General features: G+C 42.7%; 1 protein-coding gene across 1 annotated transcript in view; it reads right to left on the bottom strand.

The window, feature by feature from the left end:
- The window catches only part of RNF217 (ring finger protein 217), a 108,773-nt gene that overhangs the window by 52,409 nt on the left and 39,938 nt on the right, over positions 1-16,426 (bottom strand). Inside the window, exon 2 of the mRNA XM_077811728.1 lies at positions 4,895-5,128. Coding sequence (XP_077667854.1) covers positions 4,895-5,128 — 234 coding nt within the window. The remainder of the gene's footprint in view (positions 1-4,894; positions 5,129-16,426) is intronic.

Below are 16,426 nucleotides of genomic sequence, written 5' to 3'. Positions count from 1 at the left end.
GCAATGAGCATCTCTCTCTCACACAATAGGGTGTGTGTCTCTGTCTGCCATGCTGTCTCCCCTCCCTCCATTTGTGCTGCCTTGTAGAGTGTGAGGCTACATTAACAACAATGTGTTAACCCTTGAGGGCTCAGCTGTTCTAGTTCATCATTTAGCAGTAAGGTATTCCCTGGGAAATATCCCACCCTCTTCCACCCTCTGACTTCACCACCTCAACCAAGCTTCACAATCGTCATTGCTGTGTACAGTATTAAATTATTTGTTTAAAACTTATACTCTGTGTGTGTGTATATATATATATATATATTATATAATATAGTCTTTTGTCTGGTGAAAAAAATTTCCCTGGAACCTAGCCCCCCCCCTTACATGAATTCTTATGGGGAAACTGGATTCACTTAAAGTCGCATTTTTCAGGAACATAACTACAATGTTAAGCAATGAGTTACTGTACTAACAGAAGAAGTTACGTAACCTATGCTGTGCTGATATTCTACAGTAGGTAATGACACATTGTGCTATATTTGTGATTTCTTAGTTTGTGATCTCCACTCAAAAATGAATATGTAGCCATAGTTACCTCTTCTAAAAACTGAAGACCTTCAGCAGCTAGCCAACTGCTGCCAAGTGTTTCTCAGTCTATCTGTAATGCAGTAACTTGTAAACGCCCTAACCAATCAATTCCAAAATTTAAAGGAAACATTCTAGGCACCAGTGACCAGAATTCTATTGATTCTAGGAAACATCAGTTAACACCTTTTACTCCCAGCCCACTGACTGACTGAATGGGTAATTAGGCCTGCACCACAAAATGAGTTTGACACCCCTGAATTAAATTCTAAACTTCAGGGCAGGGACTGTCCTTTAACTCTATGTTCATAGAGTGCTTACTACAATGAGGCCCTGATCTTGATTGATGCCTCTAGTAATTATTGCTAGAATACAACCAACAACAACTGATCTTTAGGCTTTAGCTTAGCTTGTAGAAGACTCAACTGCAGCAAGAAAAATAAACAATGCTGAGATTAGTCTGAATTTAGGTTTTAGAAGGTATGTGAATGATTTGTCATAATTGTTTTCAAACTGTATTAATTATTTGGAGTATGTGAGTATGCTATTTTTTAATCTCTAGAAAAAGTGTATTCTTGGTTTTTAAGAGATACAAAAATACCCCCCGAATTACTATTCAGAGTAAAAATGCACAACTGATACAGTATTTCCAGACTTCAGTCCCACTGCTGATGTTCTGTAAGCCTCACATATGTAACCTGGTTCTTCTGAAGACAATATATTTCCTGTTACTTATTCAATAGCGATAAGGAAGAATTCCCTCTGGTGTAATTTACAGATGGAGTGAGGAGCAGGGAAAAGAGGCATTCAGCCAGGTAACAGCAGCCCAGGAGGGTAATCTTTGTGGGCACAGCAGCAGTGACTGGAGAGCTCTATACGTCACATATTTTATTGGTGCTAGAGAGAAATAATTCAAGAAAATCTGATGAGCAATGATCACATTAACTGCAAACAGAGCAGCTACTCTGATATGCACTGAGACAGATGGCCAGAGCTGCAACCTGCCATTTCTTTCAAGTGTAACTAGTAGAAACAATAGCAGGTGATCTGAATAGCTAAAATGAGCAAGCTGTCTAAAGGCTGCCATTTTCAAGTATTTCCATCTGGAGGACTCTGTCACAGAAAAATTACTGCTTTTTACCAAATTACACAAATGTAGGATAGCCTCAAATGAGCTCGGTTCCACAAGGACAAGTGGAAAGATATTATCTTCAGTCACTCTGAGGGAACACAATCTGGCAAGTCCAGACTTACCAAATGGATCTTAGATCAAGTCTACAAAAAAGGAGAACACCACTTACCATAAAGCTACAGTAGAACCTCAGAGTTACGGACACCTCGGGAATGGAGGTTGTCCATAACTCTGAACAAGACGTTACAGACTTCAGCCACTGGGGGTGGAAGGGGGTGGGCCTTGGGGCTGCAGCCGAGGGGAATGGTGTCAGGGCTCTGGGTAGCGGGGGATCATGGCTTCTGACCCTCGGGAGCACCAGGGCTCAGGGCTTTAGATCTGGGGGGAACGCTGGGGCTTGGGGCTTCAGTCCTGTGTCTCCGTTCCTGGCTTCTGCCCCGCAGCTCTGTTCCCAGCCTCTGGGTGACAGGGAGTGCTGGGGCTCCCCATGGCTCCGCTCCTGGTTTCAGTATGAGGGGGAGGGGGAGCGTGCGCACTGGGGCTCCATTTGTAGCTAAAAGGCCAAGCCCCCGTGTCCCCCTGCAGGGCTGAAACCCTGAGCCTCAGCATGTCCCCACCACAACACGTCTAAAGCCCTGAGCCTGGTGCTCCCGAAGTAGTAAAGTATTTGCGTGTGTGTGTGTGTCTCTCTCTCCCACCCCCCACCCCCCCAGCTGCTGCCCGATTACGTCCGGTTCCAGAAGGCGACTGGTTGACCAGTAAGTCCGCAACTCTGGTGTTCATATCTTTGAGGTTCTACTGTAAATGCAGTGGTCTAGACAACAAGGATAAATGTAACAAAAGAACTAATGTTTTATTTCACACAGTCATATTTAATTCTACATTCCTTGGGGAAACACCTATAGTTTCAAAAATATATATATTGGGCCTCATTCTCCAGTCTGCTCTGACACCCCTAGACTGGGCTTAATAGGCCACTCAGTGACTCTCCCTCTCTAGGACGAGACTAGAAGTGTAAGCACTGTGATCAGTGTGTCCTTCTACCTCAGCGATATTCAGCTGCTGAACTGTCCCTTGGGGACATGGACAGATAGCAGAAAATACAACTGTTATAAGGCTGCTCTAATGTATGCTCTGAAGAGGCCTAATGGCTGGAGTGCCTGAGGATTTTGAGAGGGAGGTGTAAAGATGACAAACACCTTTACACTACTCCTAACTAAGCTGGTAAGCACAGCTTGGTCACAGCCTTGGAAGCTGTCATTCTGAATTCAGCTTCCCTTGAGGGTATGTCTATACTGCAGCTGGGGGCAAGCCTCCCAGGCCAGGTGGACAGACACATGCTAATGGGACTCGAGCAATCACGCTAAAAATAGCAGTATGGATGTCGCAGCTCAGGCTGTAAAGCCCACCCGACCCCATAGGCTTGAGAGCTCAAGCTCCAGCCCAAGCCACAATGTCCGTACTGATATGTTTATCACTATAGCTAGTGCCCTGTTAGCATGAGTCTGTCCAAGCCGGCTAGGAGGCTCACTCCTGGCTGGGGTGTAGACACACCCTGAGTGACCTGAAACCCAACGAGACACCAGCATATTCCAAAGACTGGAAAATCTGCAACACTACTGTCATTAAAGCAAGAAGCAAAAACAGTGACTGTGACAGGCAAGTTACAGTATTCTTAATCATGAGTTGGTAGTTTTCGTCTATTTACTAACAAATATTTCCTAAATTAACTGATAAAATACATAGAAGACAAAAAATGACATCGAGTGTCATGCCCAGAATCTTGTCGCCCTTCGAAATAACTCTGCCATTTGCCACCACAGAGGGCTTTCTAGAACAGATGGTGGTGACTCAAGGCGCAGAACATGGTACACATCTTTCCAGCTTTTTTAGAGGTTACCAATAATATGTAAATGGCAGTAAGTAAATACTTTAATAAAATAAACTAATAAAAATGTGGCTCTAATATATAAACAAGTGCTGTCATCTTTAGTATTTTACCATAAAAAAGTCATGGAAAGGGAGAGTGAAGAAAGAGGAAATGAGTAAAATAGTTGTGAAAAATGTGTAATATAACTGCCACCCTACATGTCCCTTCGTCAAAATGGCAACAAAAAAAGTATCTGAAGCAACAAGATTTAAATTAAGTAAAAAAAATGAAAGGGGGGGGGTAGTGTTAAAGACTACACTAACACTATTCTTCAGATATGGATTTTTTTTCTCCTAGCAAATATTTAGTGCCCACTGTTGTAAACAAGTTTAAAACCTAATCACATATCATACACATACACTTGCTCTCAGAACATTAAGTAACTTTGAGAAAATCTAGTACAAGTGACTAAATAATGCAACTGGACAGTAGTTACCTATTACTAGTCTTTTTTGCATTATGCATGTGAGTTTCAGTCAGACTGTAGGCATAGTGGATGGTACTTTGCTTTTTTGGCTATGAGCATATGTACCGTCATCATCTTAATATCCAGTATATCCCCTCTCAGAGTATTATGTTCTGGCATGACAGGAGGACAGATAAAAATATGATACATCTTTTTCACCTCTCCCTTCCTTGACCCTCCGGTATCATACCTTCCTCAATAGGGTAATGAAGAATTCTAAGCAACTGATAATCAGATTACCTTTAGGGAATTTTAAAACAGTTATCCATTAAAAAAATAAAAAGTTGCACCTATAAGCAACTGATCACAAAGCAGCATAGCAGCCCTCACGAAAAGTGCTTCCCCAACACATAGTCCTTTATACTTGTACCTAAACATTTTTGTTAATTGTGAGAAAAGTCGACTGGAGTTGTGTGGCTAAAAACTCTGGTTAATTATGAAAGTCAATCTTAGCGCCCCCATCTCTCTTCTGTCCAAAGTGACGTTCAGTTAGTGCACAGAGTAAAGTGAAGGGCTCAGCCACCTTTCAAGGTATCATGAAAATTTAATGGCCAAAACTGTTCTTCTACCACCACAAGAAATAAATGATAAAAAGAAAGTTCAAATAGACGACTGAACTGTTACATGACTTGACCAGTTATTCAGAGGTATCATACTATAGATTCATATTCTAAATCACAGCTTACATTAGGCTCCAGCAATGGAGGAAAGCCCATTTAATGCCCACCACATGCTGTCCTACTTTTGTTGCTCACAGCTGTGTCATCTAATCCATAGGTTTGGTGAGCATGCTCACTTTGTATTTGTTCTCCAATTTCGTAGGGGTTGGAATGTGACCTCTCCTCCTGAAAGTGGTAAAGTGTTTGCATTGAGGGCATGGCTTGGTGCTGGAGTCAATACGGCTGAGTTCCAGGAAGTATTTATACTTGATGATGTCTTCATGTGGCAGGTTGTAGAGGACAGTTGTTTCATCCAAGTGTTCACTGCACTCTGTGATTGGACATTTTATATCTGCCTGTCCCAGCTGCACCTGCACATAAACAGAAGGGTAAAAAATTACCAGGTAAGTGGTCATATAGCTGTGAAGCAAGTACTCCATGTCTACTATGCAAAAAGCAAAGCGCTTCCAACACATCTTGTGAATTGCACAAGATAATGCATTTGTTCTGAATTCTAGCTACCCGTACACTAACAAAACATGCCATTTTTTTTTAAGTTTATTTTGAACACATTCTGGAAAATATTTTAAAAGAGTAATTTTGCTTTTCTGTCACATCCCCATCTGTACATCACATGCACAAAGCACATGTATGTTTGCCAGTGAGTCTATGTTCAAACATTTTATCTTTTATATTGGCTACTGAGAGAGACAGTCTAGCTAATCCTCATTTTACATCTTACTAAGATATGCAATACAAGTAGACTACAGTGGTATTTTTTATTTCATGCAGAAAGGATAAAAACATGTACCCTAAGAGAGAGCCCAGTTTTTACAAGGGAAAAAAGATTACACTTGCTCCAGAAGCCTCTGGCTGCCTTTGCTAGCTCAATGCTCTTATGCGTGCTTCTTACCAGAAGTTGGCATAGGGAAAGCAAATTCTATCTGTTCCTTGAAGAGCACAGAATAAGCTGTTGCCATTGTATTCTACATCACTCTCAATCAAATGGAAGATAGGTCCATCAACGGCAATTAGCCATGATGGTCAATAACACAACTGCTTGCTCTGGGTATCCCTAAACCTCTGACTGGCAGAAGCTGGGACTGGAGGACGGGATGGACCATTTGATAATTGCCCTCCCCTGTTCACTCCCTCTGAACACTGGCCACTGGCCACTGTCAGAAGACAGGATGCTGGGCTAGATGGACCACTGGTCTGACCCACTATGGCCATTCTTATGTTCTTAAACACAAATACTTGTTTTAAACAGAGAATGCTTATAGCAGATATAAATATATTTCATAGATAAAAAAACTCTACGCACCACTTACATCATGCATTAATTGCCTATGCAGTGCGCAGAGTCTTGTGCAGACAACTCCACAGTGGGGAGAATTTCACACATACTGAAAGAATAAGAGTACTATCACTACAAAAGGTAAAGCTGTAAGGAATGGAAAGGCAGTACTTTTAAATCGAGAAAGGTTAAAGTTTTGAAGACACTACTTCTGTTTGGAGCTTTATCCTATAATGGTGCTGCACCTACTCTACTCTCATAAACTGAGTATATAAACACAAATATTATGTACAGGAATTTCTATGGTATTCAATCACTGCCTAGAACCGCACAAACAGTGAATTAAATCTCACAATTCCCCATTTTACAGAGAAAAAAGGCAGAGAGGTTAAAGCCACAATTTTTAAAGAAGGAGGCCTAACGTTAAGCCCCAAAATGGCCTAATTTTTCACTCATTTAGATATATCAGTTTCAAAATCACAGCCTGAATGATTTGCCTAAGGTGACCACATATAACTATGTAAAAACGACACCTTCTTACTCAGAAAGTTTGCTGTGTGTTCTGAGACTCGTGCTAACTTCACTGACTAAAGTTAGCTACCGTTAGGACTGTAGACAGACATGGAAAAGGGAGACGGATTATATCTAGACTCTCCCGTTAAGGGAATAATTTAATTCCTACCACAGGGCCAAATTCTGTCCTCTGATACATGTTCATCAGCCATTTAAGGTGTTACCAAGGAAGATGTACTGTGGGATTGCACAAATGCAAGTGAAGGGAAAATTCTGGCCTGCAGAACTTTTAATACTGGTGAATATGGAGCTGGAAGAAATCAGTTACCTTCAAATTTCTCTTATTTTTTCTAGTGTCCCTCATGAGCAAAATTGTGAATCCTCTACTCACTATAAGACTGATAATCCAAGACTAAAAGATTGAAAAAAATGCCTTTATTTTCCATTATATATTTCCCACTATTGCCAACCTCAGGAGATCAAAAATCATTAGTCAGACCTCCAAAAACATGAGGTTTTCTTTTCTTTCAAAGACTATATAGTGTGCTTTTTTGGTCTGCCTTTTGATTTTTTAATTCCCCCTTTCCATTGTGGGTGAGAGTGAGAAAAAAAAAGATGACTTTGGCCCCGTTGAAAGAGCTCTCACCTGCACATCTGCCTGTCCCCGCCCAGCAGTTAATTTGTAGTAGTAGGATTTTATGTATGTATTTTGGATAATTTAGAATGAAGGATATAATAACGTAGCATGTATTTGATGTATGATTTAACCACATCCTGACAGCCACCCTTTTTGAATAGCAGAAAGGAATGGCCTAAGAGGTCATTGGTAGAAACGAATCAGACAGGCTGCCTGTGTCTGAACCGATGTTAAAGCAGGAACAGACCAGAACAGTCCTTATGGCTGATTATGGTCACCTTTTCTTTTAGGATAAGTTTTCATTACAGTATTTGCTATAAGGTCTTGTTTCTTATCTGCATTGCAAATGAAGTTGTGTAAGGTTCCTTTGTAACCATATAACCCTTTCTAAAATGTAATCCTGTCTGAAATTCTCTGTAAAATTGTTTGGTGTGAGTAAAGGATGTGTGCATGGTTAAGGATGAGTGCGAAAGCTATCACAAATGTCCAGATGCTCAAGAAGAAGTGAGAGACTTGGAGAGACAGCAGGAAACAATCAGAAAACATCTATTGTATCTGATGCTCTACGAGTTAGCAGCATTGACAACCTCAGAGGTGAGGCAAACACCCCCGAAGGCGAGACAACAAATAAGAGATAACAGCGGAAAACCCCAAGATTAACACAATTTAGGGACTAACAATTACAAAATGACATTGCAAAATCCATAGACTGAAGTGGGAATTTACAAGTGTAAAGTTGGGGTGTTTTGCCATAGGACTCTGAGTTCAGTCCTGCAAAGCCTTGGAGTGCGACTGACAGAACCCAGCTCCTCACTCTGTGCTCAATCAAACTGGCCAGTAGATTGACTCAAGCCACGACAGACTGGTAACTATAAGACCATCTGCGGAATGCGTGTGTGCACGCGCGCGTGCATGCTAACTGTTGTATTTTCAATAAATGCGGCGTATTGCCTTTTCCCCTGAAAAGATCCTGTGTGCTTTTTATAATTCATCCCACACCCAGCTCCCACCCCATCAGCTCAGTCCACAAAGCTGCCCTCAGTTCTGCACTCACTCACACAGCTTCACCTCTGCTCCTCCTGAGGTTCCTCACCCCCCACTGCCATGGCTTCCAGACTGGGGGGACACTCCAAAGGGTCTTCACTTCGCCCCCACCCCCGCTCCTGGCCAGATGTTGCGGGGTAGGCAGGGGCAAAGGAACCATCCTGTCCGCATGGCTCACAGAACGGGAGGGTACAGAGCCATCTTCACCCTCTCCTCCTATGAGGATGGCTTTAGGTTGCTCTGGGGTTGGAGGGATGGGGAGAGACAGCTCTGTCTGCAGCAGCTCTGATTAGCTATTCTGCCCCAAGAGGCAGGCAAGTGGCCAGACAGCCAACTTGCAGGCTCAAATCTACTACACGGGCACCAGTCACAACCAAATCACATCACTCCCCCAAAACTGTGAGAGTTAGCACCACTGTAATTTCTTATATAACTTTTATATTTATTTGGGTAGCTCTCAGAGGCCCCAGGATCCCACCACCCCAGGTGCTGTGCTAACTCTGTCCCAGTAGACATGAAGTAACAGGTGATAAACCAGAGGAGAAAGACAGTGGACAATAGTACTATAAGAGATTGTACAATTATTTAAATTTTCTATGTGCAACTTGTGACTCAACAGTAGAAACAGTGATTTTTTACAGAATTTAGCCTCTGATACAATTCCCCACCACCACACACTTGTACCTAAAATTCTTGCCCATCTCCCATTTCTTTATAAACTATATTCCTTTGTTACGTTTCATTTTCACTTTTCCTTTATTCATTCTTTTCCATAGTAGATACATTAAAGTTCCTTCCCAATCTCTGCACTAGACTGCTTTTTCCTACCAACAATGTCCTATAGCCTTCTTACCAGAGTCATCATGCTCCTTTCTCTCAAGAGGAAAATCTGTCCCAAGAAAATATGGGTAATTTGTTCCTGGTAGAGTTTCAGAAACTGAAGATTTCTCCACATACAAACTTGCACTGCAATAACTAAATCAGTTCTAATTTACACCTTATCTTATTTTAGAATGTGTTCTATTTTGCTTACGGATGTAAAAATTCAGTGTACGCTAAATCAGAACAGGACACTTATTCCTACATAACAGCATCCACAGAGACTTTCCCTGAAAACCGCCCCACTCCCCCAAGATATTAACTAGAACAGGTTTAATTACTGCAGTGCACGTTTGTATGTAGACGGACTCTGAGAGGGTTGAAGTCATGCTGCTGCATCTCTATAAGCGAAGTCTCTCATTTCCCCTCCCAAGCTCAGGCTATGCCTCTGGAAGGAATTCCTGCCCCATGTGATCCTGGAGTGGGGTGAAATAACCTAAGCCAAGTGCCTTACTCGCTCCAGGCCTCCAGGGGTGGCATGCAGCCTAATTATATAAGTATGTAAATATTCACTATTCATTATCCTCAGACACGTCTTTGTTGATAAACAATAAAAAGGCATAAATCACACAAAAATCCAGCTGAGGCACTGGGAGAACAGGATTCTTGAACATTTTAGTATACAATCTGCTTACAGCAAGGAGTGGGGAGGCAAGTAAAGAAAAAGTACTACATATACACCTGCAATACAAACACCTTTGATACAAAAGTTTGACCTTTTGGACCTAACAGCATGTCTTAAACAATTTATAATACCCATTTAAGTGCATTCATCAGTTTAAATTCCCAAAGCTCATCTAGTTTTTATAGCTTTATTTATAGTTTGAAATTTGAAATTTAAACCCAATATGCCTTACCTACACTGGTTATAGCTCCCAAAGGAAAGAGTTGCAGGTACTGACCAAGTTCAGTAGCACCAGGGAAAGCACGGTCAGTAGACAGGGTACAGCCACCTGAGGCCACGTCTAAGAGTGGGAGATTTGTGACTCCAGCTGGTAAAAGGAGTTGTGTAGGTTTTATGGCCCATTACAACAATTTGCAACACATCCTGCTGCCTACTAACCCTCCACTGTCCTATGACTGCAAGGGTGTTAACTGTCCACTTCTTTTTAAGTGGTCTCCTACAACACTGTGCTTGATCTGTCCCACCTTGTATTTAGCTTGGACACCCTGGTTACCTTCTCTAGGCCTGACAAAGAGCTCTGTGAAGCTTGTAACCTTGCCCCTTCCACCAACAGAAGCTGGTCTAATTAAAGATATTACCTCACCCATCATGTCTCCTTCATACCTTGGGACCAACAAAGCTACAACACTAAATCAAATGTATACTGGCATTTTTTCTGGTAATCTTCTCTTCACCGTTCTACCTCCATTTTTCTTTGGATTTGAGCCACAAAGCCATGATAAAGGAAGAAAAGGGGAATGGGTTCACTGATAATTTTCAAAATTTAATTTTTTTAAATGTTTGTGTGTTTATATAGGTCAAAAACTGCTGATGTGTAAGTTGTGGTTCATATTTTATATGCACAAAACTCAGACAGTTCAGTTATGATTTCCACAGAATCCCCTAAACTGGGCTCCTAAAAAGTGCGTGCTACAGAACTTTGCATTGATGCAACACAGGTGTCATAAATATAAAGGGAAGGGTAAACCCCTTTGAAATCCCTCCTGGCCAGGGGAAAGCTCCTCTCACCTGTAAAGGGTTAAGAAGCTAAAGGTAACCTCGCTGGCACCTGACCAAAATGACCAATGAGGAGACAAGATACTTTCAAAAGCTGGGAGGAGGGAGAGAAACAAAGGGTCTGTGTCTATCTGTATGCTGGGTCTTGGCCAGGGATAGACCAGGAATGGAGTCTTAGAACTTTTAGTAAGTAATCTAGCTACGTATGTGTTAGATTATGATTTCTTTAAATGGCTGAGAAAAGAATTGTGCTGAATAGAATAACTATTTCTGTCTGTGTATCTTTTTTGTAACTTAAGGTTTTGCCTAGAGGGGTTCTCTATGTTTTTTAATCTAATTACCCTGTAAGATATCTACCATCCTGATTTTACAGGGGGGATTTCTTTATTTCTATTTACTTCTATTTTCTATTAAAAGTCTTCTTGTAAAAAACTGAATGCTTTTTCATTGTTCTCAGATCCAAGGGTTTGGGTCTGTGGTCACCTATGCAAATTGGTGAGGCTTTTTATCCAACATTTCCCAGGAAAGGGGGGGTGCAAGTGTTGGGAGGATTGTTCATTGTTCTTAAGATCCAAGGGTCTGGGTCTGTAGTCACCTAGGCAAATTGGTGAGGCTTTTTACCAAACCTTGTCCAGGAAGTGGGGTGCAGGGTTTTGGGAAGTATTTTGGGGGGAAAGACGCGTCCGAACAGCTCTTCCACAGTAACCAGTATTAGTTTGGTGGTGGTAGCGGCCAGTCCAAGGACAACGGGGGGGAATATTTTGTACCTTGGGGAAGTTTTTGACCTAAGCTGGTAAAGATAAGCTTAGGAGGTTTTTCATGCAGGTCCCCACATCTGTACCCTAGAGTTCAGAGTGGGGGAGGAACCTTGACAACAGGGTTTAAGGTGGCTTGAATACTTGAGAATTTAGCTCCAGTATGCTTCAGAACACTTGGAGCCTGGAACTGAAATTGACAAGCTCCAGAGAAGGGTAGCAGAGGAACAATTTAGGAGGAGCATGGAGAGAGCCCCTGTTTTATGAACTACAGGTGTCTCAGAGCAGGATTCCTAATGTGCTTCAGAGTAGAAGTCCCTCCTACACGCATTAAGTGCCTTTTGTTAATTAATCCCTTTATGTTCTAAAACATATGAGTTTGCAGGGAGGGGGGTTTCAAATTTCAAAATGACTCTTTTCCACAGACTCTGTCAAATACAAGTCCAAAACTACTACCAAAGCTGATACGTTCTTCACACTCCATTTAGAAATCTTTGCTTACTGGATCAACTCAGTCTTCTGGGAGGTTAGCCAGAATCAGGTCCCTGTTTAAATCTGCAAATGAAATAATCTCTTCATTTACAGGTCACTGTAACCCAGCTGAATTCTTTTTATACTACTAAATTTCCAAAGGAAGCATTCATAAATTGTTGGCATACTTTTGCTGCCTAGCACAATGGAGTCCTCCTGCTCCAAGACTAGGATTCTTAGGTGCTGCAGTAATACAAATAAATGCATCACATCCATATATTATTAAAAATAGTGTGACAATAATAAAGGCAGATAGTAAGAGAATTCTTTTAAACATAAGAAACTACATGCTAACAGTGCTCACAGCAACGTTTATTGCACACTGCCCTTGTTATCAACTAGAATACTGAAATGGTTCAACTTTAAACATTTGATTCAATTTAATTTAGGTGAGACAAACAGGACCTACTGCCCCTCTATAATACATCACTTAGAAATCTTCATAACTCCAGTGCAGTTCTGTAGCTCAAAACTGTCTCAATTTTAGCAGTCCACATATGAAACTGCCCTTACTGGTCATAAAACTATGTTTCTCCCTTTGGCCAGGGAAGAAGTTATCAGCTGAGGCATCTAATTTGATAGTTCTTACATTTAAATGTTTGGGGGCCGGTGGCATGACATTCCTATTACCTGGCTCTTAACTCTGAAATTTACTTCCTCTTTTTGATCTAACATAAGCTAAATTTAACTCTCTAAGTATGGTTCAAACTTAGGTTTTTATCTGTGATAACTTGCTGGGGCAGAAAGAAAAGGAGTACTTGTGGAACCTTAGAGACTGACCAGTTTATTTGAGCATAAGCTTTCGTGAGCTACAGCTCACTTTATCGGATGCATAAAGTGGAAAGTACAGTGAGATTTTATATATACACACAGACCATGAAAAAATATACATTGTAAGGAGAGTGATCACTTAAGATGAGCTATTACCAGCAGGAGAGTGGGGTGGGGGGGAGAGAAAACCTTTTGAAGTGATAATCAAGGTGGGCCATTTCCAGCACATTTCCAGGAGTTAACAAGAATATCTGAGGAACGGGGGAGGGGGTGGAGGAGGGGGGGAACAGTTTCACTTAGTATCATGACTCAACCACTCCCAGTCTCTATTCAAGCCTAAGTTAATTGTATCCAATTTGCAAATTAATTCCAATTCAGCAGTCTCTCGTTGGAGTCTGTTTTTGAAGTTTTTCTGTCGAAGGATACTCACTTTGAGATCAGAAATTGAGTGTCCAGAGAGATTGAAGTGTTCTCCGACTGGTTTATGAATGTTCTAATTCTTGACATCTGATTTGTGTCCATTTATTCTTTTACGTAGAGACTGTCCAGTTTGACCAATGTACATGGCAGAGGGGCATTGCTGGCACATGATGGCATATATCACATTGGTAGATGTGCAGGTGAACGAGCCTCTGATAGTGTGGCTGATGTGATTAGGCCCTGTGATGGTGTCCCCTGAATAGATATGTGAACACAGTTGGCAACGGGCTTTGTTGCAAGGATAGGTTCCTGGGTTAGTGGTTCTGTTGTGTGGTGTGTGGTTCCTGGTGAGTATTTGCTTCAGGTTGGGGGGCTGTCTGTAGGCAAGGACTGGCCTGTCTCCCAAGATCTGTGAGAGTGATGGGGCGTCCTTCAGGATAGGTTGTAGATCCTTGATGATGCGTTGGAGAGGTTTTAGTTGGGGGCTGAAGGTGACGGCTAGTGGCGTTCTGTTATTTTCTTTGTTAGGCCTGTCCTGTAGTAGGTGACTTCTGGGTACTCTTCTGGCTCTGTCAATCTGTTTCTTCACTTCAGCAGGTGGGTATTGTAGTTGTAAGAATGCTTCATAGAGATCTTGTAGGTGTTTGTCTCTGTCTGAGGGGTTGGAGCAAATGCGGTTGTATTGTAGAGCTTGGCTGTAGACAATGGACAGGTTGTTGATTCTGAATGTGTGCTCCTTATTGGGACAGTTATGCAATAGGGGAATATCTTTGGCTGCATAAAACATGAAATTTATTGCCTTTAAATGCAGTTTTCTGAATAAAGTAACTGTTAAAAGAATAGGGGTTTTGGTGTGTATTGTCTCAGTGAACTGCTCTGTTAAGTCACCACTTTGTTCCATTTGTAAACTGCCTCCCATGTGAACTCAGCCTGGAATCTTGAAACTCAGGCTGTCTTCTTTCTGGTTCATACATAGTTGCCAGGAATAATAAAGATTCTCCAGATCAAATTCCACTCTCAGTTGCACATATGCAACCCCACTGTCTTTGTATTGGGTTGCACAGGTATAAATGGGGGCAGAATATGTTCTTGATGTTGAAAATTAATAATACTATTGGTGAATAAGAATATAATACAGCAAACTCTCTCAGCGCTTCAGACTCGTCACAGACAACAGGACTAAATAGTAGTTGAAAAAGACGGTTATCTTTTGTAATTGTTGTTCTTCACGATGTGTTGCTCATGTCCATTCCATTGTAGGTGTGTGTGCTCGCCACATGCACCGATGCCGGAAGTTTTCCCCTCAATGGTTATCCAGAAAGGACCGGCTCTGGCACCCTCTAGAGTGGTGAACGTATGTGCCGGTACAAGGGGCGCCACCCTCCCTCAGTTCCTTCTTGCCAGAACTCCAACAGAGGGGAAGGAGGGTGGGTCATGGAATAGACATAAGAAACACATCTTGAAGAACAACAGTTATGAAAGGTAATCACCTTTTCTTCTTCGAGTGCTTGCTCATGTCCATTCCATTGTAGGTGACTCCCAAGCAGTACCACTGGAGGCAGGTAGGAGTTCATGGACATGTTGATTGCAACACAGCTTTGCCAAATACAGGGTCATCTCTGGCTTGCTGGGTGATGGGCGCAATGTGTCATGAACACGTGTACCGAAGACCATTTCAAAAGCTCCTGATTGGCCCTTGCATCATCCTGGGGAACCATGTGAGAGGGCCCTGCTATCGCCTCATCAGGTGAAGATGAGGAGGAGGCAGGTACAGGAGGGTCTGCCAATTGCACCACTTCTGCTAGGAGAGTCTCTGCTGAGGCTGGCTGACCCTGGGGAGCCTGCTCTGACTCTGCGCCCGAGTTAGGGGTCGGGCAGGAGACTGTTGCTGACCATATTTCAGATGCCCCGAGACCGACCTATGTCCCTGTAATGGGGTGAAAACTCTCAGGGGTTCTATAGTTGCCAGGGGGCCGGCCACTGGCTCTGGGGCCATGTAGCCACTGGTGGCCCAGAGGGGAATGTTGATGCCCCCAGTGGGTGATGTTGGCCTGCAGGCAGGTTCTCCTCCTCGCTGTCCAAGCCCGAGGAGGGAGAGACTTGTCTGTGGTACTAAGAGGGTACCGAGGCCGCCTGTCTATCCCAATCCCATCGGCTCTGGCCATGGACCTCAACTGAGAACTTGTACGGGGGTGACGGCTCTCAGTGCCACGACCCCAGTGACTGACGGTGGCATTTGGCAGATCGGCAACAGTACCCCAGCAATCAACGCCTCACGCTTAGAGTGCGGTGCGGCTCCATAGATCGGCAACAGGAGCGAGAAGACTGACATCTCGGAGACCACCGACGTGCCCATGGTGATCTGTACCGGTGATCTACCGACGGGGCTTCAGGGACGGGCGTCTCGACCCTCTGGGACTTATGCCATGCCTCTGCGGGTCTGTGCCAGACTGCAGCCGATCAACACCTAGAGCCCGAGGAACACTGCCTAGAGTTCGGGGACCAAAGCCAGGAACTCTGACAGCAGACCTATGTCTGGGGGCTGGTGGCGCTGTTCAGATGAGCGCTGGCAAGGCACCCCCTGCTGCAAGGAGCAGTGCCACACTGATGGAGACCGCTGGAAGGGTCCCAAGGCAGGCTTACCTCTCAAACAGGTAACATCTCCTTGCTTTGGACATTAACATGGAGTCATCTCCTCCTCCCTGTCTTTTCATGTTAACTGAAGTACAAAAGTTTATCATTCCCTTAAAGTTATAAATGAACCATCTACATCTAGAGAACAAACAGAATAAAGAGCATTGTAGACGTGTATGTAAAAACTATTTGACTTTCTGGTTTTTAGCTGCTAATTTCCTTTGTGAACTCTCACTGATGAATTGGAAGGACATGATGAGGAATGTAGCAGAGATCGGTGCATTGATAGTACTTGAGGCAAGGTTTTCAGTGTATATTGGCAAGAAACAGAACTTAATTCCATTGTCAGTAATGGGAAATGTTAGTGAAGCACTAATTCTGGTAGTGTTCGTTTGTGATGTCTGACTGAATCTAAAGAACAAAGCCTTTAGCTTGGGGTGGGGGATTTGTATCTCAAACTCTGAAACAATGACCTATTCATGTAAAGAATAAATGTTCTAGTTTCAT

Source organism: Eretmochelys imbricata, chromosome 3, assembly GCF_965152235.1.
Source record: "Eretmochelys imbricata isolate rEreImb1 chromosome 3, rEreImb1.hap1, whole genome shotgun sequence".
NCBI lineage: Eukaryota > Metazoa > Chordata > Testudines > Cheloniidae > Eretmochelys > Eretmochelys imbricata.
Note: the sequence above shows the minus strand (reverse complement) of the source record. Positions and strands in the feature narration are given on the sequence as shown.